This window comes from Bufo gargarizans, chromosome 1 (genome assembly GCF_014858855.1).
Source record: "Bufo gargarizans isolate SCDJY-AF-19 chromosome 1, ASM1485885v1, whole genome shotgun sequence".
NCBI classification, from domain to species: domain Eukaryota; kingdom Metazoa; phylum Chordata; class Amphibia; order Anura; family Bufonidae; genus Bufo; species Bufo gargarizans.
Genome location: NC_058080.1, coordinates 334,837,306 through 334,863,349, shown reverse-complemented (window position 1 = coordinate 334,863,349; position 26,044 = coordinate 334,837,306). Strand labels below are relative to the sequence as shown.

Below are 26,044 nucleotides of genomic sequence, written 5' to 3'. Positions count from 1 at the left end.
AAGGTCTGGCGCTCTCTCTCCTTTTTTGGGGGTCTAAACTACAAGTTGATGGACTCTCCAACACTGTAGATTATTACCCTATACACCCTTTCATTATCCTTCAAGTGTCTGTAGTCACAAACACTCTTTGAGCTGCCTCACCTCCCCTTTTTGCTATTGCTATTTCAACACCACCCCTGTCGGCACCCAGTCTTTCATTCCTTTGGGATACATTGTGATCCCTACGGGTCTGAATTAACTTCCAAATTTTCTTTTCTGTTCTTTAACTGGCAGTAGTGGTCACAGTACACGCTGTAGGCCTGACACACACGCTTGCAGGCAACTGTAATTATATTACAGTGAAATACCTTTTTATTTTTTTATTTTTTATGCAAGCTACTCTGGCACCAGATATGAGTGATGGCACTGGGCACTGGCAGTAGTGGGCACAGTACACGCTGTAAGCCTGGCACATACGCTTGCAGGCAACTGCAATTATATTTCAGTGAAAAATGTTTTATTTATTTTTTTAAATGCAAGCTACTGTGACATCAGATATGAGTGGTGGCACTGGCAGCAGTGGGCACAGTACATGCTGTAGGCCTGACATATACGCTTGCAGGCAACTGCAATTATATTACAGTGAAAAAAAATATATATTTTTTTAATGCAAGCTACTGTGACACCAGATATGAGTGGTGGCACTGGCAGTAGTGGCCACAGTACATGCTGTATGACTGACACACACGCTTGCAGGCAACTGAAATTATATTACAGTGAAAAATGTTTTTTTTATTTTTAAATGCAAGCTACTGTGACACCAGATATGAGTGGTGCAACTGGGCACGGGCATTAGTGTACACAGTACACGCTGTAGGCCTGACACACATGCTTGCAGGCAACTGCAATTTTATTACAGTGAATAAAGTTTTTTGTTTTGTTTTTAAATGACAGCTTCTATGACACCATAAATAAGTGGTGGCACTGGGCACTGGCAGTAGTGGCCTGATACACACGCTTGCAGGCAACTTCAATTATATTACAGTGAAAAAAGTGTTGTTTTTTTAAATGCAAGCTACTGTGACACCAGAAATGAGTGGTGGCACTGGCAGTAGTGGGCACAGTACACGCTGTAGGCCTGACACATACGCTTGCAGGCAACTGCAATTATATTACAGTGAAAAAATTATTATTATTATTTTTTTTTTTTTTATGCAAGCTATTGTGACACCAGATATGAGTGGTGGCACTGGGCACTGGCAGTAGTGTGCACAGTACACGCTGTAGGCCTGACACACGCTTGCAGGCAACTGTAATTATATTACAGTGAAAAAAGTTTAGTTTTTTTTTTAAATGCAAGCAACTGTGACACCAGATATGAGTTGTGCAACTGGGCACTGGCAGTAGTGGGCACAGTACATGCTGTAGGCCTGACACACAAGCTTAAAGGCAACTGCAATTATATTACAGTAAAAAAAAGTTGTTGTTTTTTATGCCAGCTACTGTGACAACAGATATGAGTGGTGCAACTGGGCACTGGCAGTAGTGGGCACAGTATACGCTGTAGGCCTGACACACACGCTTGCCAGCAACTTCAATTATATTACAGTAAAAAATAAATACATTTTTAAATGCAAGCTACTGTGACACCAGATATGAGTGGTGGCACTGAGCACTGGCAGTTGTGGGCACAGTACACGCTGTAGGCCTGGCACACACACTTGCAGGCAACTGCAATTATATTACATTGAAGAAATAGTTTTTCTTTTTTTATGAGTGGTGGCACTGGGCACTGGCAGTAGTGTGCACAGTATGTGCTGTAGGACTGACACACACGCTTGCAGGCAATTGCAATTATATTACAGTGAAAAAAGTTTTTGTTGTATTTTTAAATGCAAGTTACCATTGGCTACAAATGAAGACGTAATTATCTTTTTGAACTGAGCTTCTCTGAGTGGCAGCTGCATGAAAAAGAATGTTTACATATTGAGTAGAGGAGTTTAGTGCGAGGCCCCCTGCCCCTGTGCCCCATAACATTTGTGTGGTCTACCTCCTTGGAAGGTATGCCACTTTGTCAGACCCTGGAGGCAGTGAAGTACAGTAATGTCCGCAATGTTTTAGTGCACTTTGTGCCTGGAAAACATCATGCGGCTGCAACAATACCTAATTTTTCAGGCATGTGTACATGCCTAATTTATCTGGCCTCTGGCTGCAAAAACAAAACAAAAAAAAGGCACATACATGAGTCATATCCACTTCGCGATCGTTACCTTGTTGTGGTGAAGGGGCTTGCGTATCACAATGAAGCGATCACCTCTATGAGTGTGTTGACAATAGCGATGTTGGCACACCCCAGATGATAAGGTCGTTGCTTCATTGTGTACAGACCAAAAGCAATCGGCTGGATAATTTTTCATAGAAAAAACATTCATTTTCTTTGTGATCATCTAAGGTGATCATTAAAGCCTACTAAGCCAACAATGGGTCCACACTGCAGAATCATTGTTTTCTGGGTCACTTAATTGTCACTGAACTACCTAAACACAACCATAGGCTTTGAAAAAACGCCATCACCTGCAATCTCCCAAACGTGCGCATGAGCACAGTCATCACTACACCAAGATTGACGCATAGAGGAAAAAAAATTATGTCATGAGTGTGTCAACTATTGACAACTCTTTGCGTTTGTTTAAAATCTATTTGATACATGTCCCCTGATGGGGGACGTAACAGGGATTAAACTGATAGGAATAATACTACTTAACACAAAACTCATATCTGGTGGCACAGTACATTGTACGGCGCACACGCAGTGCCCCAAATTGGAAGTAGGAGGACCGACCAAGCATCTTTTTCTATCTCCCGGTTCCTAAAATCTATTCCATACACGTCCCCTGATAGGGGACGTAACAGGGATTAAACTGATAGGAATAATACTACTTAACATACCACTCATATATGGTAGCACAGTACCTTTTGCAAGGCGTACGCGCAGTGCCCCAAATTGGAAGTAATAGGACCAAGCAAGCATCTTTTTTCATCTCCCGGTTTCTAAAATCTATTCCATACATGTCCCCTGATAGGAGACGTAACAGGGATTAAACTGATAGTAATAGTACTACTTAACATTTCACCCCATATTGGGATTGCACAGTACATAGCACGGCGCACGTGCAGTGCCCCAAATTGGAAGTAAGAGGACCGACCAAGCATCTTTTTCCATCTCCTGGTTCCTAAAATCGATTCCATCCATGTCCCCTGATAGGGGACGTAACAGGGATTAAACTGATATCCTTCAATGACGTCAGTGAGGACAAGGAACGGGACATGGCTAGCTTGGTATCCAACCTTGTGCAAATGGGGAGTTTGCGGTTGTGCAAATGGACTGTTTGCGGTGCGTTAAACGGGGAGTTTGATCTGTCATATTTTTGTCTGTCACTGTGAAGCGGGCGTAACCCTTACACTACCTGATCGATACAACATCATACCTGATGTTTTAAAGCACGTTATTCCAAACAATTTAGGAATGTTAGGTGATTTATGCCCGTTATGGATTAAAACCCGACTCTGCGTCGACTACGTAATTTTCCATGGAAGTTTCGCCATGGACCCCCCTCCGGCATGCCACAGTCTAGGTGTTAGTCCCCTTTAAACAACTTTTTATTCACTATTGTGGCCAGATAGAGTCCATGTGGGTTTTAAAATTTGCCTGCCTATTTAAGTCTATTTTGTTTAATACTCGTTGAATATTCGCGAATTCGAATATTTGTTAGCAGTAGTGTTGGTTGCGAATTTTCGTAATGAGAATTTTTGTGATGCAAATTTTCGTAATAAGAATCAATGAGATTGTGAAAACTCAGATCCGATGGTATATTCTAACCCCCAGGTGTTCCCATGGTGACAGGGACACTTGTCGGGTAGAAGTATGCCAAAGTGGAACAACTGTACAGATAAAAAAAAAAAAAAAAGACGAATATTCTAGAAAACAAATATATTCATATTTTTGAATATTCATAATATTCTAAAACAAGAATATATAGCAATATAGCGAATATTTGAAAAAAATAAATTATATAGAGCAATTTAGCTAATATAGTGGTATAATCTTCTTTAGCTAATAGTTGTATTTTTTTTTTCATCTGAAGTTCAGATTGGAAAAAAATTACAACTGTTAAAAAGAAAAAACATTATACCACTATATTAGCTAAATTGTTCTACATTAGTTTTTTTTTATATTCGCTATATTGCTATATATAATTATGTTTTAAAATATTACGAATATTCAAAAAACTACTATATAGCACTATATTGAATATATTCGCTTTCTTAGAATATTCGTTTTTTCCATCTGAAGTCATGATTCCTCCCTGCTTAAGTTAGATGAGAAAAAAATTACAACTATTAGATAAAGAAGATTATACCATTATATTAGCTAAATTGCTCTATATATTTTTTTCTGAATATTCGCTATATTGCTAAATATTCTTGATTTTGAATATTACGAATATTCAAAAAAACGAATATATTCGTTTTTTTGAATATTTGTCTTTTTTTTTTTAAACAGTACAGTTGTTCCACTTTGGCATACTCCTCCCCGTCACCATGGGAATGCCTGGGGGTTAGAATATGCCATCAGATCTGAGTTTTCACGATCTCATTGATTCTCATTACGAAAATTTGCATTGCGAAAATTCTCATTACAAAAATTTGCATTACGAAAATTTTCAATTCTCGAAGTGGCAATATTCGAGATAAAAATTTGCAATTCGAATATTTGTGATCAACACTAGTTCTTATACATAAGTACATCCATTCATCCTTGATTCTGGGGTGAAATTGCTGCCTGATACTACAGAATTTAGGGTGTTCACGTTCTTTCATACATAATTCAATCCGTTAATCCTTAATTGTGTAATTGGGGTGAAATAGCGCCCTGACACTAATGCTACTTTACACTTAGTTACTGTTACAGTACAGTAGCAGCTGTCACAGTGACAGGCCAGAGCAGCCAGTGTCATCCATCAGTCACGTTTTGACCAGCAACCCAGCTTTCCTTGAATGGTTGACTCGGTTTTCAACATTATCTCAACTGGCATCAGACACTCCCAGCCAGGGGTCAGTGGGTTCCTCTGAAACCACCCTTAGTTGGCATGGCCCAGGAACAAGCTCTGTGCCCCCACCTGTCCTGCCTCTTTCATTTTCTGTTCCTTCTGCTCAGGAAGTATTGTATTCCATCGTCTTGGCTCCGCTTTTCAGCAACAGCTAGCTTACTGAGGAAAGTCAGCAGCTACTGCCCAGCCAAGATGTGGAGGAGAGATCCGTTACTTCCTCCAGTAGGCGGGCAAGTCACGACGATCAGAGTTGCATGGGAGCAGGTGTTGCCACCAGTCAGGAATACGGCCCTGAGACTGGTAAGTGTGATATCAGTGACACGCAGACAGAAGTGGATGATGATGTAGCGTGGAAGCTGGGTGAAGAGCGGGCATCATCATCAGGGGATGGGGTGGAAGCTTCTGTGTGAGGCAGCAGCTGAGCCAACAGGATGCTAACGTGGCCATGAGTCAGCACGGTAGCAGCAGTATGAGGGCTGGAACAAAATGTGCCCGGGGTAGACCGTCTGCTACGCAGGAGCATACCTGTCCAGAAATAACTAGCGGTGCACGGGTTCATTGAGGCAGTGGCAGCAGACAGTCAGCACGGAGTGGTGGGAGGAATATGCAATACTCGCCATTGTCAGAATTTTTTATCAAGTTGCCAGAGGACATCAATGTGGCCATTTATAGAATCTGTGGGCAGAATATGATTGTCACCACCAGACATCTGAGAAGCTCTGACAGATGCCTTTCAGAACCTCCTTCTTTGAGCTTCCTTTGTTTTGCTTTCAGTTCCTCATCTCGTTAGCCTCTCTTAACTGTCATGTAGTTGTACTGATTGCATCCCTTTAAATTCCTCCCCATAGTCCATCACTTTGCGGTTTATATTTCTTCCTGGAGTGTGTGTGCATGCTGATCCTACTTCCCAGTCTTCTACAAGTTAAGTGTTGTGCATTCATTTGTGTTTTTCTGTTTGCTGGATCCCAGGTGACCCTGAATCCCTCCGTATCTAGTGTAGGGAGCCGGTGGTCGTGTCCCCTCACTATTATAGGGTGTTCAGGTGTTATACAGTCGAGGTACGAGGATATGCGATCATCTACCATTGGGATTTTCGCATAGGCTGAGCAGTCAGGGAGAGTGCCAGGTCTGATGCAGGGGTCTCCCTTTTTGTTCCTTAGTTTGGGATCCAGTGAGTCGTATATTCATTTTGTGTTGTCTTGTTTCCTGTACACCTTCCGTGACATTATAAACCGCCAAAACCGTCTTAAGCATGAATCCGGTTTCAACCTTTATTGACTGCATGCAGGGTCTTTCACTGGAGGTAGAAGATCTCCGGAAAACTGTCTCTCAGTTTGAGGTGACCGTTTCTGCTTACGTTCATGGAGTTTGTTCTGAGCCTAAAATCTCGCTTCCGGATATGTTCTCCGGGGGTAGTGAGAATTTTGTTCATTTTAGAGAGGCTTGAAAACTCCATTTTCGTCTACTTCCCCATTCCTCTGGTGATGAGGAACGGAGGGTGGGGATCATTATATCGCTGCTCAGGGATAACGCTCAGTCCTGGGCCTTTTCGCTGCCGGTGGGGGCACGCCCCCTCCATTCAGTGGATGAATTCTTTCTAGCCCTGGGTCAGATATATGATGATCCAGATCGTATTGCTTTGGCTGAGTCTAGACTACGTCTGTTATGCCAGGGTAAACAATCCGCAGAGATATACTGCTCAGAATTTCGGAGATGGGCAGCTGATACTGGTTGGAATGATGCTGCACTCCGAAGTCAATTTTGCCATGGTCTTTCAGAGGGATTGAAGGATGCATTTGCCTTTCATGAGAGGCCTACCTCCTTGGACTCTGCCATGTTTCGGGCCGTTCGTATCGACAGGCGTCTTAGAGAGAGAGGAGAGATCACTCCTTCCTGTCATACTCAATCCCAGGACAGTGCAGCGGTCTCATTCTGTGCGCAGGGGTCTCAGTCGCTGTCAACCCCTTCTGAGCAAGAGCCCATGCAGCTGGGGTTGATTGCCTTTGACAATAGAAGATTCAGCCCGCATGGGAAGGATTGTTTTTGTTGTGGAGGTATAAATCATTTGGCAAATGTGTGTCCCTCTAGAAGATTCAGGCAGTTTTTGGGAGTAATAAAGAAACAAAAAGGAAAAAATCCTTTAAAAATGTTCCATCTGTTAACATTGGCAGGGTTGAGGCGGAAATTGAAGGTTTTCTGTTTGCTTGTAGTTCCCGTTTTGTCCTGCCTGCCAGGGTGGCGCTAGAGAGCAAGAACATTTTTTGTGAGATTTTTGTAGATAGTGGAGCAGCTGTCAATCTCATTGATAATCAATTTGCAATAACTCATGGTTTCCAGGTATGCACTTTGGGAAAGGATATTCCTGTTTTTGCTATTGATTCCGCCCCACTTTCTCAGAAATCATTAAAGGGCATAGTTCACAATATCCGTTTAATTGTGAGTGATGCTCATGTTGAGGATGTGTCATGTTTTGTCCTTAGCGGATTGCCTACTCCTCTAGTGTTGGGGCTACCTGCCTACTCCTCTAGTGTTGGGGCTACCCTGGCTCACTAAACATAACCCCACCATTGATTGTCAAGCGAGGCAAATAAATGGTTGGAGTGATTTTTGCAGAGAGAATTGCCTCACGACATCTGTTTCGGAGGTTTCTACTAAGACTGTACCATCTTTTCTCTCTGAATTTTCGGATGTCTTCTCTGAGAGTGGAGTTCAGGATTTGCCCCCGCACAGGGAGTTTGATTGCCCTATTAATTTCATCCCAGGCGCCAAGCTGCCTAAATCTCGTTTATGCAATCTCTCCCAACCTGAAAGGGTCGCTATGCGTGCTTATATCTCTGAGAGTCTGAGAAAAGGACACATACGACCCTCGAAGTCACCTGTTGCCTACCGTCTTGATCTTCCTCAGACTTGGAAGATCCATAATGTTTTTCATAAGTCCTTATTAAAACCTTATGTCCAACCCATTGTACCCTCGTCTTTGCCTCCTCCTCCGATTATGGTTGATGGTAATCTTGAATTTCAGGTCTCTAGGATTGTGGATTCTCGCGTTGTCCGTAGTTCTCTCCAGTACCTCGTTGATTGGGAGGGTTATGGTCCTGAAGAGAGGATGTGGGTCCCAGTGACGGACATTAAGGCCACTCGTCTCATCAGGGCTTTCCATAGGTCCCATCCTGAGAAGGTGGGCTCTGAGTGTCCGGAGTCCACTCGTGGAAGGAGGGGTACTGTCACCACCAGACATCTGAGAAGCTCTGACAGATGCCTTTCAGAACCTCCTTCTTTGAGCTTCCTTTGTTTTGCTTTCAGTTCCTCATCTCGTTAGCCTCTCTTAGCTGTCATGTAGTTGTACTGATTGCATCCCTTTAAATTTCTCCCCATAGTCCATCACTTTGCGGTTTATATTTATTCCTGGAGTGTGTGTGCATGCTGATCCTACTTCCCAGTCTTCTACAAGATAAGTGTTGTGCATTCATTTGTGTTTTTCTGTTTGCTGGATCCCAGGTGACCCTGACTCCCTCCGTATCTAGTGTAGGGAGCCGGTGGTCGTGTCCCCTCACTATTATAGGGTGTTCAGGTGTTATACAGTCGAGGTACGAGGATATGCGATCATCTACCATTGGGATTTTTGCATAGGCTGAGCAGTCAGGGAGAGTGCCAGGTCTGATGCAGGGGTCTCCCTTTTTGTTCCTTAGTTTTGGATCCAGTGAGTCGTATATTCATTTTGTGTTGTCTTGTTTCCTGTACACCTTCCGTGACAATGATGCATGGCAAGAGTGCCAATGCTGCATCAAAAACACATGCAGCGTCACCATAAAGTGGCCTGGGAAAACCATGGCACTAATGTAGTGGTACAGCTTGACGCAGCAACTGCTGCATCTACCAGTGGCCCGCACCCTTTCTCCAGCAGTCAACGTTCCACCACCTCAGCAGAACGTAGCTGCATTTTCTTCCCATCATCTACTGGGCCTGAAGCTCCTGCTCCTCTTCCTCATAACATGTTTTGCCATCAATTCATCAATTGATCACCAAGGTGATTCCAAAAAGACAGCAGTATGCTAGCACTCATCCAATGGTGCAGAAGCTGAATGTGCTACTGGCCATGTAACTGGTAATACACTCCCTCCCTTTCCATGAAGGTTGTGCTGAGGCAAGGTGGAGAGTCCCAAGCCATCGTTACTTCTCCAAAAAGTCTGTACCAGCCCTACACACATATGTTGAACAGAAGGTGGACCAGTCCTTGAGTCTGTCAGTGTCTGGTAAAGTTCACGGCAGCGCCAACGTTTGGATCTGTAACTGGAGTCAAGGACAATATACGGTCGATTGGGTAAATGTGGTTCCTGCCCAGCCACACCAGAAACTTAGCCAGGCACTGCCGCCTCCACGTTCTCAAGCTGCACATCCTGCGCTATTGTCCTCCTCTGCCTCCTCATTCTCCACCTTGTCCCTAGCCTCCACTGCAGGCACAATTTGAAGTGCTCCTCCAGGGAAGCTTGCATCTATGCAGAGCCTGGCAGTGTCATGCTGTTCTGAACATGGTTTGCCTGGGCAAATGGAATCACACAGATGAGGAACTCGCGTCTTTCAAGAGGAAATCAAATCATTACTCCGTCAGGGAAGGGATGACACGCCCTGAATGGTGCATGTCTTTAATCTTATTGTAAAGTGGTTCCTGAAGTCTTCCACCCAACTGCAAGACATTCTGAAAATGGGTAGGAAACTGTGCATGCACTTCAGCCACTCTTACACTGCAAAGCACGCCATCCTTGAGCTGCAAAGGCAGAATAGCATTCCCCAAAATTGCCTGTTATGCATCGTTTTCACCCGTTGGAAATCCACCCTCCACATGTTGGAATGAATATATGAGCAGTGGAAGCCGCAAATGATTTCTTGAGTAAGTAGTAGAATGGAGAACCGCACTCTATTCAATAGATTCTGGTGCCAATCAAGGGCTGAGAACAGCCAATGTACATATAGTGAAAATTGAGGCACACAGATTTTAAGTGTTGCAATCAAAAGTTTGATTGCAACACAAAATCTGTATGCCTCAATTTTCGCTATATGTAAACAATTTCTTGATGACGGACAAAAGCACTCCCCTGTGTAACTTCAATGTTAGCCAGTGGCAGATCATGCGTGACACCTGCCGTTTGCTCAGGCCCTTTCAGGAGACTACTTTATTTGTCAGTCGCCAGGACTACGGCTTGAACAATGTAATTCCACTCCACGTCCTGGAGCAGATGCTAATAAATCTGGCTGGCCAGGGGACAGGAGACGAGGCACCTACATCTCATGACCACCTGAGCCCTGTGGGGGCTGAACTGGCGGAGCAGGAGGAGGACATTCACGCACAAGCAATGTATACAGAAATGGGTGGTTTATCTGCAGAAGTGACAGGAAAGGAGCATGAGGAGCTAGAGGGCAATGAGGAAGACCAGGCAGGTGACCCTGATACACAGTGGCAGTATCTAATGGAGATGGAGGCAGGGAGTCCCTCTGATTCCCATGTGCAAATAGCCAGATGCATGCTACGTTGCTTACGTAGTGAAATCGTATTATCACCATTTAGCAGAGAGATGACTACTGGCTCCCCACCATGTTAGACCCTCGCTACCAGTCCAAAATGGGGGCCTTTTTTCCACCTGCTGAGGGAGGATAAACTCAACTACTATTGAGACATCCTATGTAGTCAGAAGGCCGCTGCCTATGTGCACCCATTCTCACAATGTACTGACCGGGGGGGCCCTCTGCGCTCACGTTCCACTGCCATGACTGCTGGAGGGAGGTGTGGGAGCAGGAGCAGCACCAGCTCCATCAACAATAACTTAAGTATGGAGTCTCTACTGAGCACTTTTCTTCACCCACCTACTGAAGGAAAAAAAAAACACACACCAGAAGCAGGACTTGGAGCAGATACTGGACCAGCAGATAGTGGCATACTTGGACTGCACCCTGCCACCCCACATCCAAGATCCCTTGGACTACTGGGGAGCCAAACCTGATTTGTGTCCGAAACTGGCCAAGTTTACCCTGGACAAGCTTTTTTGCTAGTCTAGTTCTTCTGGCCACCTGCTTATGTCACTATTCTGATGCTGCCAACGCCTTATACCACACACCTGCTGCCTGTGCTGCCATCTTATCCTACTGCCACCCATCTTGTGCTGTTCCATCCACTTCTGTTGCCCCCCATCTCCCCACTTTGTGACTGGGCCACTGTGTTGACCAATATGCTGACTCCTCATGTGGTTATCATCCTCACTAGTCTATGACTAGGCCACTGAGTTGACTCCTCATGCACTGTCACGCTCACCATTCTGCCACTGTGTTGATGGTTCATGTGGTTGCCACCCTCCCTACTCTGAGACTGGACCACTAGTGTCCCTGTTTGACCTTAATGACATCACCATTTCTTCTGATCTGTCAGAAGGACGTCAAAATCAAAAACACAACTTATCCTGTCTTTGGATCATCCGTAAGGCCTCTATCACAAGGTCCCGATTTTGCATCAGGATATGCTCATGATTTGGAAGCTAAAAGCAGGAGGGGGGTACAAAACACAGAAGACATGCAAATATTCAAATAATGTGTGATCTTTGTTTTGGATCCACTCCTGTTTTTTTGTTTTTAGTTTGGCCTTAGCAATACTGATGGATTCCTGACCAAATGCTGACTGTGTTCAGGTGGAGGCTCAAAAGACAGGATCCTTTTTTTTGGGGGGGTTGTTCTTGTGACGGATCAGAAGAAGGGAAAAATAAAAAGTGATATCAACACAAACTTACTGCTGACACAGTCTCCACTCCATATGTCATGGGGCCACTACTTGTATCAGCGTGTAACAGAACAGGTTCTGAAGAAATGTATGTGAAATCAACTGACGGTGTAAAAGGAGTGTGCTCTTTCACTCTATAGTAGAATCTTGGGCTACTGCAGTTATTTATACCTGACGCTAACATTGACCTGAGTTCACACTTGAGTTATTTGGTCAGTTTTGGCCCCATACCTGAGCAAATAAGTGAAGTGTGAAGTGATTCTAAGAGTGACGCCTGTCATACTGACGCACTGTAACTGTTTCACTACTACAGCGGACTAGCTATGCATGTTTCTGCAATGCACAGTGTGTTGTACACCGATATATAGGTTATCTGCATCTGGGAAATAGCTAATTTCTAACTAGGTTCGTCAAGAATAAATTTGGATCTAATTTAAAATTAGGCGAGGTGTCCAAATAACATTTTTCAGTCTCTAGTTACGTCCTGTGCAACTTATGCCAGATCCAAGATTCCCAGAACTGATGCTGGAAAGCTGGAGAGCTGTGTCCTTTGACTATCCACATTAGGCCTTAGTCAAACATCTTGATGGATCACAGATTTTCCACGCTCCCAAGGGATGACCGTGATCTGGGAGGTTGTTGACAGGTTTTCTAAAATGTCCCATTTCATATCAATGAGTACGCTTTCTTTGGCAAAGGAATTATCTTCTAGATTCTTGGATCATATTGTTAAACTTCATGATATTCCTGAAAATATTGTGTCAGACAGAGGAGTTCAATTTGTATTTAAATTTTGGAGATTTTAATAGGAGTTTGGGTGTTAGTGCTCATGCACACAAACATATTTTCTATCCGTGTCTGTTATGTTTTTTGGGGGGATCATATGTGGAACCATTTATTTCAATGGGTCCACAAAAAAACAATCAAACGGAAGTGCATTCTGTTTCCGTATGTCATTTCCGCAAAAAAAATAGATGTCCTATTATTGTCCGCATTACGGACAAGAATAGGACTGTTCTATTAGGAGCCAGATGTTTCATTCTGCAAATTAAGAAATGCACACGGACGTCATTTGTATTTTATGCAGATTTGTGTTTTGTGCACTGCAAAATACATATGGTCATGTGCATAAGCCCTACTCCCTCATTTTCATGAACCTTTCATCTGGAAACTAACAGGCAGACTGAAAGGCTGAATCAGGTTTTAGAACAATATCTGAAATTTGACAATCAAAGTCATTGGGCATCGTATCTGTCATTGGCTGAACAGGCCATTAATATAATCATCTGAACGATTCTACTAATACTTCTTCTTCTGTAATTATAGCTTCCACCCTCGTGTGTGCTCGTTTAGGTCTTCGGTTTCTGATAATCCAGAGGTGGTGGTTGTATCTGATAACCTATGCACACGAACCTGCGGAATTCCCTGGAGGTTCAAAACAGAAATACTAATAGAAGGAGATCTCAAGGGGCTAATTTAGTTCTGGGTGACAAAGTGTGATTATCTACCAAAAATATTTGTGTAAAGGTACAATCAAAAAAAATTGCATGGATACAAAATTCTAAATAATTAATCTTGTATTCTTTCATCTGAAATTACCTGATTTTTAAAATTCACAATTAACAGTTTTTCACAAGTCCTTTAAATCTGTAACTCCAGGGTCCGGTGAAGGTGGAAGGTGAAACAGAATTTGAAGTAGGAAGAATTCTGGATTCTAGAAGGGTTACACCCTGACAAACCTGCTCCTATTGAGGTTCCAATGGCCCCTCCTGATGCCCCCTGATAGCTACTATTACTGTTGCTGGGGGTACCAGATCAGCAGTGCAGCCCGATCTGAGTTTTGAGTCCTGGGTCAATGATGAGGCGCACCTGTTCTCCAGATAGTCAGGATGCTCAGCTGGCAGCTCTGCCCAATGTACACGGATGCCAGAGTGAGCTATTCCAAGCACACTATTTAAGACTAGCACCTGCATGTGCAGGTGCTGGTGAATTACTTGTCCTCTGACTCCCACTGCTGTTCCCTTGTTGTAATTAAAGACTTCTCTGGCTCGAATTTCTGGACTAGTATTATGAATATGTTTTTGGCTCCTGGCAATTTGGTATTGTATTGATCTCCTAAGCCTTGACTTTTTAGCGAGTTGGTTTTCTTGCTTACGCTTTTTGTACTTCGTTGTCCGACTAGCATTTGACACTTTAACTTAAAACTACTCTCTGACTTGTTATTTTTTGTCCACGCATGTATTTCAGCATAGGGACTGCCGCTCAGTTGTGGGGTCACTGCCTAGGGTGGACATTCAAGTAGGTAGGGCTAGTAGGTCTAAGAAGTTTTAAGGCTTCACTGTCCCTGTTTGTGTGTGAGGGTCGTCGCATTATCCTGACATCCATTTTTACTGACCGACAGCCCCCATACAATTCAAGGGTCCGTTTCTCAGAAAAGCATCAGTGATGAACCGTTTTGCCTTTTTAACTGACCTTTTTTTTTTTTACTGTCATGGAAATGTAGCCTTAGTATTGGTCCCCATGGACTGCAGTGTTCTCTCCCTTTTGGGGAGGTACTTAGAGAGGCAGTCTTTCATCTTTTTCCTATGTGTGCCACGGTGCCCAGAATGGTTCCTGTGGAGTCCAGGGGGGGCTTACGTGTTTGTGCCTATGATTGGGTACTTATGTATTTCTGACTCTGGTCCTTTGATTAATAATGGGGTTGGTGTTCCACATGGCATGATGTATCTTCCATCAAGAATCCCTCCCCTATTCAGCTGTAAGGTATTATGTCAATTGTCTGCTCTCTCTATTTACATTGATTTGATGGTACTGGTTTATCCCCCTTGGAAGAAGCCACTGTGAAACATGTGTCCGGCGTTCAGGGGTGTGAGGTCCTGGTATTTTGGTCTATATGAATAGTTGATTGTCATTTGATGCTTTTTGATATTGCTTATAATATATATATATATATATATATATATTTATGTATTACAACTAGTGTTGAGTGAATCAAAGCATCCAAAGTGCAATTCTTAAGTTTAGGAAAAAATGTATTTGCCATGAAGCCAAATTTCCTTGTGCTTCGTGGTAACGAATCACTTGTCCTAAAATTGAGGCTAGAGTTGCCTTAGAAAGAAAGGGAAAAAAATACTCACCTCATCAACTTGCTAATGCAGGGGCAGTGGAAAAGACCTGCATAAGGACCTGCGCTGAACGTGCTTACGTCACTGCTCTCTCCCAGTGTGATCATGTGCTGATGTCATCTAAGTGGCCATTAAAAGCGGTCCCATCGATTGATAGGCTGTATAGGGTTTTAACATAGTGATTTATGACAAATTAATTCATAACAAATCAAATTTCTTGTAATACTTCGGCGAAGCTGCCAAATCAAATTTTTAAAACTTCACTCATCTCTAATTACTACTATAGTAAATTGATAAAACTAGATGTGCATTTATTTTGCAATACATAGAAGAGCTAGTGGCTAGCTGAAATTTTTATGAATCTGGAGTACTTGCTAAACAGTTAGGTCTTAATGACTGTAATGATTTAAGTGTGTTTTTATACCTTACCTTATTGTCATGCACGAGTTGCCGGTGTATCCATGGCAGTGTGGCGCATCTGGGATAAGAAGGCAGCACGGAGATACGTGCTGACGTAGTGGCCTGAGGAAGCGCATTTCTGCGTGAAATGGAGGTGCATTAGCTGTGCATTTATATTTGTGATTAATGTTTTAGCCTGGCCCCATGTAAATGAAATAAAATAATATAATATATAATGTATTGCAATTTTCATGTTTGTTGATTCATTTAGTTTAAATGGGCTCCTCTTGTTATATGTGATCCACTGCTTTTTAACATTTATTTATTTATATATATATTATGAAATAAAGTTTATTGCAGTAAGATATGGTGTGGATATATTTGATATTAAAAAAGCACTTTCCATGTTTTCCAGCTACAACTCTTGTGGAGACTGCCAAGGAGAAAACAACCCCTGAGGAGTTTGGCCAAGAAATAGACAATTTACTAGGAGAATTTGCTTTTCCTGCTGAGTTAATATTAGAGGTTTGGGAAGCCATAAACCAGGATATGTGAAATTCACATGTATTTTGCAGCGAACATTATCAGAAATTTTTATTGAACCTTTTTTATGTGGCTTGAAAATAGTTAATTTATCTGAAATTTACAATCACATCATGTTATATGTTTATATTCCTGGCTGAATTCCCAGACTACACATGGCCATGGTTCAAATATTAATTCTATAATAAGCAATTTAAGTTGGTACTTATGTACTCAACAAAAATTATAAATAAAAGTAATATTTTAAATCATTAAAGGAGTTGTCTAGGATTTTATTATTGATGGCCTATCCTCAGGACCACTAATCAGCTCTTTTGGGGTGGCTCATGCACAGCTTGGTCAATTGTTTAGTGGACAGCACTGTTCCTATTCACGTAAAGAGCACCTCTCACCTCTCCTGACATTGCTGTTTTAATAGCTTCATGAATTCCCTATGTAATAACAATTCTGGCGCATCTATTCTTTTGGCTCTATGTTGCGCCTTTCCTTTATTATTTGCACTATAAGTTATGAATGAATTGCTATTAGCCTTCAGTAACTGTACAGAGGGGAGGTAGCCAGTTGGGGGGAGGGGATGTGTACCTGCACAGACTGACTCTGTTCAATCAGTGTTGCCATTTTCAAACTGTGCAGGTGTAACATCCCAGAGTTATGTTACAAAACTATTTTACCTTGCTACAACCTGTTAAGGGCATTAACATTGTCATCTTGTGTAATTTCATGTAATTTCCTCACAAATGTGCATTCAAATCCTTGTTAAATATATTTTGCTGCAATTTTCATGTTCACCAGCCGGTGACAGCAATGTTAGCAAGGACTTAGCTATAGTTTAGTGTTTCTAGACTGGAATAGTACATTCCAGTTTATCTCCCCCCTCTGTGAGGAGGTGTGGAATGTTCCCACATCCTGCCTCATGGGTGAGGAAGGAAGTTCAGTTAGTGGGCCAGCCACCCGGCTAGGGGAAGGCTGTGCGTGTAGGAGCTCCCGGATTTAGGGATCCAAAGCCAGGATCTTGTCTCGGCTGAGACAATTGATCATCATCCCCAGCCTGAGCCTTGCAGCCTCAGCTGGTAGAAGCAAGCAGCCACCTCCAGTATTCCAGGAAGAAGCATACCCTGTGAAGTTAACTGTGAGTACTGTCCAGAGACCCCAGGAGAAGCCAAATTCCTCCTCAGCAAGTCAGTTCCCAAGACAACAGAAGATAAATTCCTGCCACATTACAGAGCTACTAAGCAGACGTCTCTTTCCTGCGAAAGCTCCACGCACATGATAGAGCAGAAGATATAGATTCCTGCCACACATTGCCAATACCTGCTGGGACTTCAGACTAATGCTGTATCTCACTTGGATGAAAGCTGCATCTAGCAAAGATGAATTTGAACTTTACTCAAGGTTTGGATCTCAATTACTGCTGCAAGTTCCTCAATTACTCCTACTAGCACCACACTCATTTTATTGCACGTGAGCCAGGATCCAGGAGTCCAGCTGCACCAAGGTAGGAGACACTGTTGACACTATTACCACTACCCTACAGAGACATTACACAACTCTGGCATTCCTAACCTGGTACTTGAGTTACAACACCTTAAAGGAACCTATGTTAGTACCCTGTGCTTGCTGCAATTGGCATCATGAACAAACAATTGACTAATATATACATTTCCTGACCCACTGCATAATTCCGTGTAACTGCACCCACAGTCCTGCTCATTGTACAGGCATACCCCCCAACTGGTTACCTCCCCTCTGCACCCTTACTGAAATTTTAATAGCAATTAATTCATAACTTTTAGTGCAAATAATAAAGGAATGGCATAGGCAGGTCAGGAGTGGTGAAAGTACCTCTTTAAATGGGAGCACTGTAGTTGTAACCAGCTCCATCCACTAAACAATGGACTAAGCTGTGTACTTCTGGAAAACCCATTTAAGGCACCCATTACAAATTGTTTTTTTGTGGTGGGTTTTCTTTTGGTTTATTAAACAATTCAATCATTTTCATCTGTTTTTGAGTAGCTTTTTTATTTTTACATTTTCATCTTCCTTTTTTTTCATGTTTTATGCAAAAGCTGATAAAAATGCATGAAAAAACACCACACCTAGAGCATGCTGTGTTTTGAAAAGAAATTGCAATGGATCCACAGCAAAAAAAGTAAACAAAAATGGCACAATAAAGTTTTGTCGTTTCATATTTCTATGTTGGTTTTAAGTAGAGTTGAGAGGACACCTGGATGTTCGGGTTCGACGGGTTTGGGCCCCGAACTTGACCCCGAATCCGAACCCCATTGAAGTCAATGGGGACCCGAACTTTTGAGCACTAAAATGGCTGTAAAAATGTCATGGAAAGGGCTAGAAGGCTGCAAAAGCCAGCAAAATGTGATTAAGAGCATGGCAAGTGCTCTGCAAACAAATGTGGATAGGGAAATTACTTTAAATAACAAACTATGTAAAAAAATAATAATAATAATCTTGATCTAGGAGGATGAAATCCATATGTAGTAGGAGGTTGAGGAGGCAGTGGATGTGGCGGTGTAGGTGGAAGCGGCAATGGAGGAGGAGGAGGTAGCCTACACTGGCAGACTCAGTCAGTTTGTGTAGGCGTGTGAATACATACTGCCCCACCATGTTGCACGTCCCCATGATGTTCACGATCCAATTGGATATCTGCTCTATCAACTTTCGATGTTATTTTATGCGCCTACCATGTTGATAACGGTTAGCGGAGAATCATGGTTCCAAGCCGGAGAGGGAGCGTGAGAAAGGGATAGCACATCCAAGAGAGATCAATGGATGAAATTTAATTGTGATAGAGTGGAAATGTGGAAGAAGCTATTAAAAAGGAAGAATCAAAGGAAAATGACACACAATTACACAATTTGGGGAGGTAGTGACAATAAATAACAATACAGGACTCTTAAGATGCCGTGTTATTAGAATGATTAATAAAAAATTATAGGGAATGTCACTGGGGTGTTTTGGATTTGGAAACATTAGACAGGAGAGGCCCTGCTTTGTTGACTCTAGATAACTTTTGCCTGATCGCACGCCCCCGTGACGTCCGCGATCCATTTGGATATCTTCTCTATCAACGGTCGATGTTCTTTTCTGAGCCTACCTTTGTTGATCACGGTTATCGGGGAATCATGGTTCCACGCCAGAGAAAGAGCGCGAGAAAGATACCACATTCAAGGGAGATCAATGGATGAAATTAAATGTTGATCGATCGGAAAAGTGGGTTAAATTATTGAAGCCGAAGCTTACAAGTAAAGGAGGCGGCGCTCGTCAATTAAAAAATTATTTTTGAAATTTTATTCCCCGTCACCTATGCAGAGCAGGGGTTTGTATATGGCAAAATTGGTAAAATGTCACCTGACAATGTAACAGACGATTTTTTAAAATTTATGTCCCTATCATCTATGCAGAGCAGGGGTTTAATCACAGCAAAAATGGGCAAATGTCAACCAAGAATGTAACAAATTAGGGAAATGTTTTTACTGCCAAATATGAAACAGACAAATTTGTGAAACGTACAAACTAAAAAAAATAAACTTGATTTATGAGGCGGCGGTCCATATGGATTAGGAGTTTGAGGAGGCGGTGGAGAAGGACGAGGTAGCCAACACTGGTTTTTGGTTTAAATTTTTATTTTATATTATGGTGCACTTGAAAAGAGTGTGGAATATCCAAAATACAACAATGAGCAATTGCGCTGTAGTATAACAATGGCTGGTTAAGGCCATACATGTCTATTCTGCACAAGATACAGACAAGTCCTGTGGGATCCATGCCTGGTTCATTTTAATGAAAGTGAGCTTGTCCACATTGGCTGTGTATAGGCAGCTGTGCTTGTCTGTGATAACGCTGCCTGCTGTGCTAAACACACATTCAGACAATACAGTGGCTGCAGGGCAGGCCAGCACCTCCCAGGCGTAAAGGGCAAGCTCAGGCCATGTGCCCAATTTGGAGACCCAGAAGTTGAATGGGCCAGACCCGTCATTCAGTACGTGTAGGCATGTGCATACATACTGCTCCACCATGTTGATGAAATGCTGCCTCCTGCTAAGACGTTCCATATCATCTGGCGATGCTGGTTGTTGTGGCGTGCTGACAAAGCTTTTCCACATTTTGACCAGTGCTAACCCTGCCTTCTGAGGTGCTGATGGTGCCCCAGCTGCATTGGCGACCTCTTCCTCCTCCACTGCCTTTGCCTTGTGCTTCCACTGTGCCCCCGCTGTCAGGTGGGAATGCCACCAGCAGCGCGTCTACCAGCGTGCGCTTGTACTCTCGCATCTTATGATCATGCTCCAGTGATGGAATTAAGGACGGTGCGTTGTCCTTGTAATGGGGATCCAGCAGCGTGGCCACCCAGTAATGAGCACAAGTTAGAATGTGGGCAACTCGGCGGTCGTTGCGGAGACACTGCAGCATGTAATCGCCCATGTGTGCCAGGCTGCCCAGAGGCAACGAAAAGCTGTCCTCTGTGGGAGGGGTATCGTCTGTGTCCTCTATATCCCCCCAGCCACACACCAGTGATGGCCATGAGCTGGTTTAGGTGCACCCTGCTGTGAACACGGTTCCTCCTCCTCATCCTCTACCTTGTCATCCTCCTTCTGTGCCCTGGCTGGGCAATTGTGTACCTAGCGTTTGTGGGTGCAGGAACCCACCCTCGGAGCCACTTGTGAATGACTGGCTGGAAACCCTATGAAATGATCCCTCCCCCTCCTACTCCTCCTGTGCCACAGCCTTTTTTTTTTAAGCGTTTTTTCAAGGAGGCATAGAAGTGGGATAGTAACGCTGAGAACGGCATTATCGGCACTGGCCATGTTGGTGGAGTACTCAAAACAGTGCAGCAAGGAACACAGGTCTCGCATGGAGGTCCAGTCATTGGCGGTGAAGTGGTGCTGTTCCGCAGAGCAACTCACCCGTGCGAGCTGCAGCTGAAACTCCACTATCGCCTGCTGCTGCTCGCACAGTCTGGCCAGCATGTGCAAGGTGGAGTTCCGTCGCATATGAGGTGGTGAGCGAGAAGGCCGAAGTTGCGCTGCAGCGCTGACAGGTGAGCAGCAGCAGAGTGAAAACGCCGAAAGTGCGCACAGACGGCCCGCGCTTTCTGCAGCAGCTCTCACATAGGGTGATTTTTAAGGCACCTATGCACCACCAAATTCAGCACAAGATCCAGGCAAGGGATGTGCATCAAACCGGCTAGTCCCAGTGCTGCTACGAGATTTCGCCCATTATCGCACACCACCAGGCCGGGCTTGAGGCTCACTGGCACCAACCACTCATCGGTCTGTTGTTCAAGGCCCGTCCACAGCTCCTGCATGGTATGGGGTTTGTACCCCAAACAGATAAGTTTTAAAACTGCCTGCTGTTGTTTACCCCTGGTCTGCCCAATAGACTGAATACTATGAATAGCCCTTGGCCCTATTTTCTACGAAGGATGGCCTTATGCCTATCCCATGCATGCTTAAACTCCTTCACTGTATTTGCAGCTACCACTTCTGCAGGAAGGCTATTCCATGCATCTACTACTAGCTCAGTAAAGTAATACTTCCTGATATTACTTTTAAACCTTTGCCCCTCTAATTTAAAAATATGTCCTCTTGTAGCAGTTTTTCTTCTTTTAAATATACTCTCCTCTTTTACCTTGATTCAATTTATGTATTTAATAGTCTCTATCATATCCCCTCTGTCTCATCTTTTTTCCAAGCTATACATGTTAAGGTCCTTTAATCTTTCCTGGTAGGTTTTATCCTGCAATCCATGTACCAGTTTAGTAGCTCTTCTCTGAACTCTCTCCAAAGTATCAATATCCTTCTGGAGATATGGTCTCCAGTACTGCGCACAATACTCCAAATTATGTCTCATTAGTGCTTTGTAGAGCGGCATGAGCACCTCCCTCTTTCTACTGGTAATGCCTCTCCCTATACACCCAAGCATTCTGCTAGCATTTCCTGCTGCTCTATGTCTGCCTACCTTTAAGTCTTCTGAAATAATGACCCCTAAATCCCTTTCCTCAGATACTGTGGTTAGGACTGTATCACAGATTTTATATTCTGCTCTTGGGTTTTTACACCCCAAGTGCATTATCTTGCACTTAACATTCAATTTTAGTTGCCAGATTTTTGACCGTTCCTCTATTTTTTTTCTAAATTATTTTCCATTTGGTGTATCCCTCCAGGAACATCAACCCTGTTACAAATCTTTGTGTCATCAGCAAAAAGACACACCTTACCATCAAGGCCTTCTGCAATTTCGCTGATAAAAATATTAAACAATATGGGTCCCAGAACAGTACCCTACTGGTAACAAGACCATGGTTTGAATATACTCCATTGACTATGATACAATGTGCAATCTAGTTCATTTTTTTTTTTTATATTCTACAAGAAATTTACTTAACCACATAGGGAAACAGCCTTATTTCACCTTAAGGACCAGGCCATTTTTTTGCAAATCTGACCACTGTCACTTTAAGTGCTGATAACTTTAAAACGCTTTGACTTATCCAGGCCATTCTGAGATTGTTTTTTCGTCACATATTGTACTTCATGACACTGGTAAAATGAAGTCCCCAAATTTTTTTTTGCATAAAATAATACCTAATTTACCAAAAATTTGGAAAAATTAGCAAATTTCAAAGTTTCAGTTTCTCTACTTCTGTAATACATAGTAATACCCCCCAAAATTGTGATGACTTTACATTCCCCATATGTCTACTTCATGTTTGAATTATTTTTTAAATTATATTTTATTTTTTGGGAATGTTAGAAATCTTGAAATTTTTGAGAAAGTTACAAAAACCCAATTTTTAGGGACCATTTCAGGTCTCACTTTGCGAGGCTTACATAATAGAAACCCCCCAAAAATGACCCCATCTAAGAAACTACACCCCTCAAGGTATTCAAAACAGATTTTACATACGTTGTTAACCCTTTAGGTGTTGCACAAGAGTTATTGGCAAATGGGGATGAAATTTGAGAATTTTATTTTTTTGCCTTATTTTCCATTTTAACCCATTTTTTCCACTAACAAAGCAAGGGTTAACAGCCAAACAAGACTGTATCTTTATTACCCTGACTCTACCGTTTACATAAACACCCAATATGTGGCCGTAAACGGCCACACAGCGGGGTGTTTCAACGCCCCTGATGCACCCCTAGAGTAGAAACTCCCTAAAAGTGACCCCATTTTGGAAACTACGGGATAAGGTGGCGTTTTTTGGGGGACTATTTTAAGGGTACATATGATTTTTGGTTGCTCTATATAAAATTTTTGTGAGGCAAGGTTACCAAAAATTGAAATTCTGAAATGTCATCTCCATTTGCCATTAACTGTTGAGGAACACCTAAAGGGTTAATAAAGTTTGTATCATCAGTTTTGACACCTTGAGGGGTGTAGTTTCTTAGATGGGGGTCACTTTTAGGGAGTTTTTACTCTAGGGGGGCATCAGGGGGCTTCAAAAGGGACATGCTGTCAATAAAAAAGGCCATCAAAATCGGCCTTCCAGAAACCATGTCGGTCCTTTCCTTTTGCGGCCTCCCTTTTACTGATACAGCAGTTTACGACCACAAATGTGGCATTTCTGTAAACTGCAGTATCAGGGTAATAAATATTAACTTTGGTTGTTGCCCCTTGTTTTGTTACCGGAAAAAACGGATTGAAATGGAAAAAGTGCCAAAAATAGCGTTTTTGGAACCTTTTTTTATTTTAACCGTGTTAATCTGGGGGGTTAGGTCATGGGATATTTTTATAGAGGAGATTCTTACGGACGCAGCAATACCTAAAAGGTCTACTTTATTTTTGCAATTATTTAGGTTTTTGACTTTATTATCCTTTTTGATACCCAAAAACATTTTTTGCATCTCTAAGTGTCATTTTTTTATTTATTTTTTTATCCGATTATCTTATGTGGGGGCTCATTGTTTGCGGGAGGAGCGGACGGTTTTATTGGCACTATTTTGGGGGCTATATGACTTTTTGATCTCTTGTTATTACACTTTTTGTTATGTAAGGTGACAAAAAAATTCTTTTTTTTGACCATGTTAATCTGGGGGATTGGGTCATGGGTAGAGTTGAGCGAACACCTGGATGTTCGGGTTCGAGAAGTTCGGCCGAACATCCCGGAAATGTTCGGGTTCGGGATCCGAACCCGATCCGAACTTCGTCCCGAACCCGAACCCCATTGAAGTCAATGGGGACCCGAACTTTTCGGCACTAAAACGGCTGTAAAACAGCCCAGGAAAGGGCTAGAGGGCTGCAAAAGGCAGCAACATGTAGGTAAATCCCCTGCAAACAAATGTGGATAGGGAAATTAATTAAAATAAAAATTAAATAAATAAAAATTAACCAAAATCAATTGGAGAGAGGTTCCATAGCAGAGAATCTGGCTTCCCGTCACCCACCACTGGAACAGTCCATTCTCAGATATTTAGGCCCCGGCACCCAGGCAGAGGAGAGAGGTCCCGTAACAGACAATCTGGCTTCATGTCAGCAGAGAATCAGTCTTCATGTCATAGCAGAGAATCAGGCTTCACGTCACCCACCACTGTAAGAGTCCATTTTCATAAATTTAGGCCCAGCACCCAGGCAGAGGAGAGAGGTCCCGTAACAGACAATCTGGCTTCATGTCAGCAGAGAATCAGTCTTCATATCATAGCAGAGAATCTGGCTTCCCGTTACCCACCACTGGAACAGTCCATTCTCAGATATTTAGGCCCCGGCACCCAGGCAGAGGAGAGAGGTCCCGTAACAGACAATCTGGCTTCATGTCAGCAGAGAATCAGTCTTCATATCATAGCAGAGAATCAGGCTTCACGTCAGCCACCACTGCAACAGTCCATTGTCATAAATTCAGGCCCAGCACCCAGGCAGAGGAGAGAGGTCCCGTAACAGACAATCTGGCTTCATGTCAGCAGAGAATCAGTCTGCATGTCATAGCAGAGAATCAGGCTTCACGTCACCCACCACTGTAAGAGTCCATTTTCATAAATTTAGGCCCAGCACCCAGGCAGAGGAGAGAGGTCCCGTAACAGACAATCTGGCTTCATGTCAGCAGAGAATCAGTCTTCATATCATAGCAGAGAATCTGGCTTCCCGTTACCCACCACTGGAACAGTCCATTCTCAGATATTTAGGCCCCGGCACCCAGGCAGAGGAGAGAGGTCCCGTAACAGACAATCTGGCTTCATGTCAGCAGAGAATCAGTCTTCATATCATAGCAGAGAATCAGGCTTCACGTCAGCCACCACTGCAACAGTCCATTGTCATAAATTCAGGCCCAGCACCCAGGCAGAGGAGAGAGGTCCCGTAACAGACAATCTGGCTTCATGTCAGCAGAGAATCAGTCTGCATGTCATAGCAGAGAATGAGGCTTCACGTCACCCACCACTGCAACAGTCCATTTTCATAAATTTAGGCCCAGCACCCAGGCAGAGGAGAGAGGTCCCGCAACAGAGGATCTGGCTTCATGTCAGCAGAGAATCAGTCTGCATGTCATAGCAGAGAATCAGGCTTCACGTCAGCCACCACTGCAACAGTCCATTGTCATAAATTCAGGCCCAGCACCCAGGCAGAGGAGAGAGGTCCCGTAACAGACAATCTGGCTTCATGTCAGCAGAGAATCAGTCTGCATGTCATAGCAGAGAATCAGGCTTCACGTCAGCCACCACTGTAACAGTCCATTGTCATATATTTAGGCCCAGGCACCCAGGCAGAGGAGAGAGGTCCCGTAACAGAGAATCTGGCTTCATGTCAGCAGAGAATCAGTCTGCATGTCATAGCAGAGAATCAGGCTTCACGTCACACAACATTGGAACAGTCCATTGGCATATATTTAGGCCCCGGCACCCAGACAGAGGAGAGGTTTATTCAACTTTGGGTTGCCTCGCAATATAATGGTAAAATGAAAATAAAAATAGGATTGAATGAGGAAGTGCCCTGGAGTACAATAATATATGGTTAAGGGGGAGGTAGTTAATGTCTAATCTGTACAAGGGATGGACAGGTCCTGTGGGATCCATGCCTGGTTCATTTTTATGAACGTCAGCTTGTCCACATTGGCTGTAGACAGGCGGCTGAGTTTGTCTGTAATGACGCCCCCTGCCGTGCTGAATACACGTTCAGAC

General features: G+C 43.2%; 1 protein-coding gene across 1 annotated transcript in view; it reads left to right on the top strand.

Moving 5' to 3' along the window:
* The window catches only part of GIPC3 (GIPC PDZ domain containing family member 3), a 636,449-nt gene extending 620,517 nt beyond the window's left edge, over positions 1 to 15,932 (top strand). Inside the window, exon 6 of the mRNA XM_044278737.1 lies at positions 15,793 to 15,932. Within this exon, the coding sequence (XP_044134672.1) occupies positions 15,793 to 15,932 (140 nt within the window). The remainder of the gene's footprint in view (positions 1 to 15,792) is intronic.
* Positions 15,933 to 26,044: the final 10,112 nt, after the last annotated feature.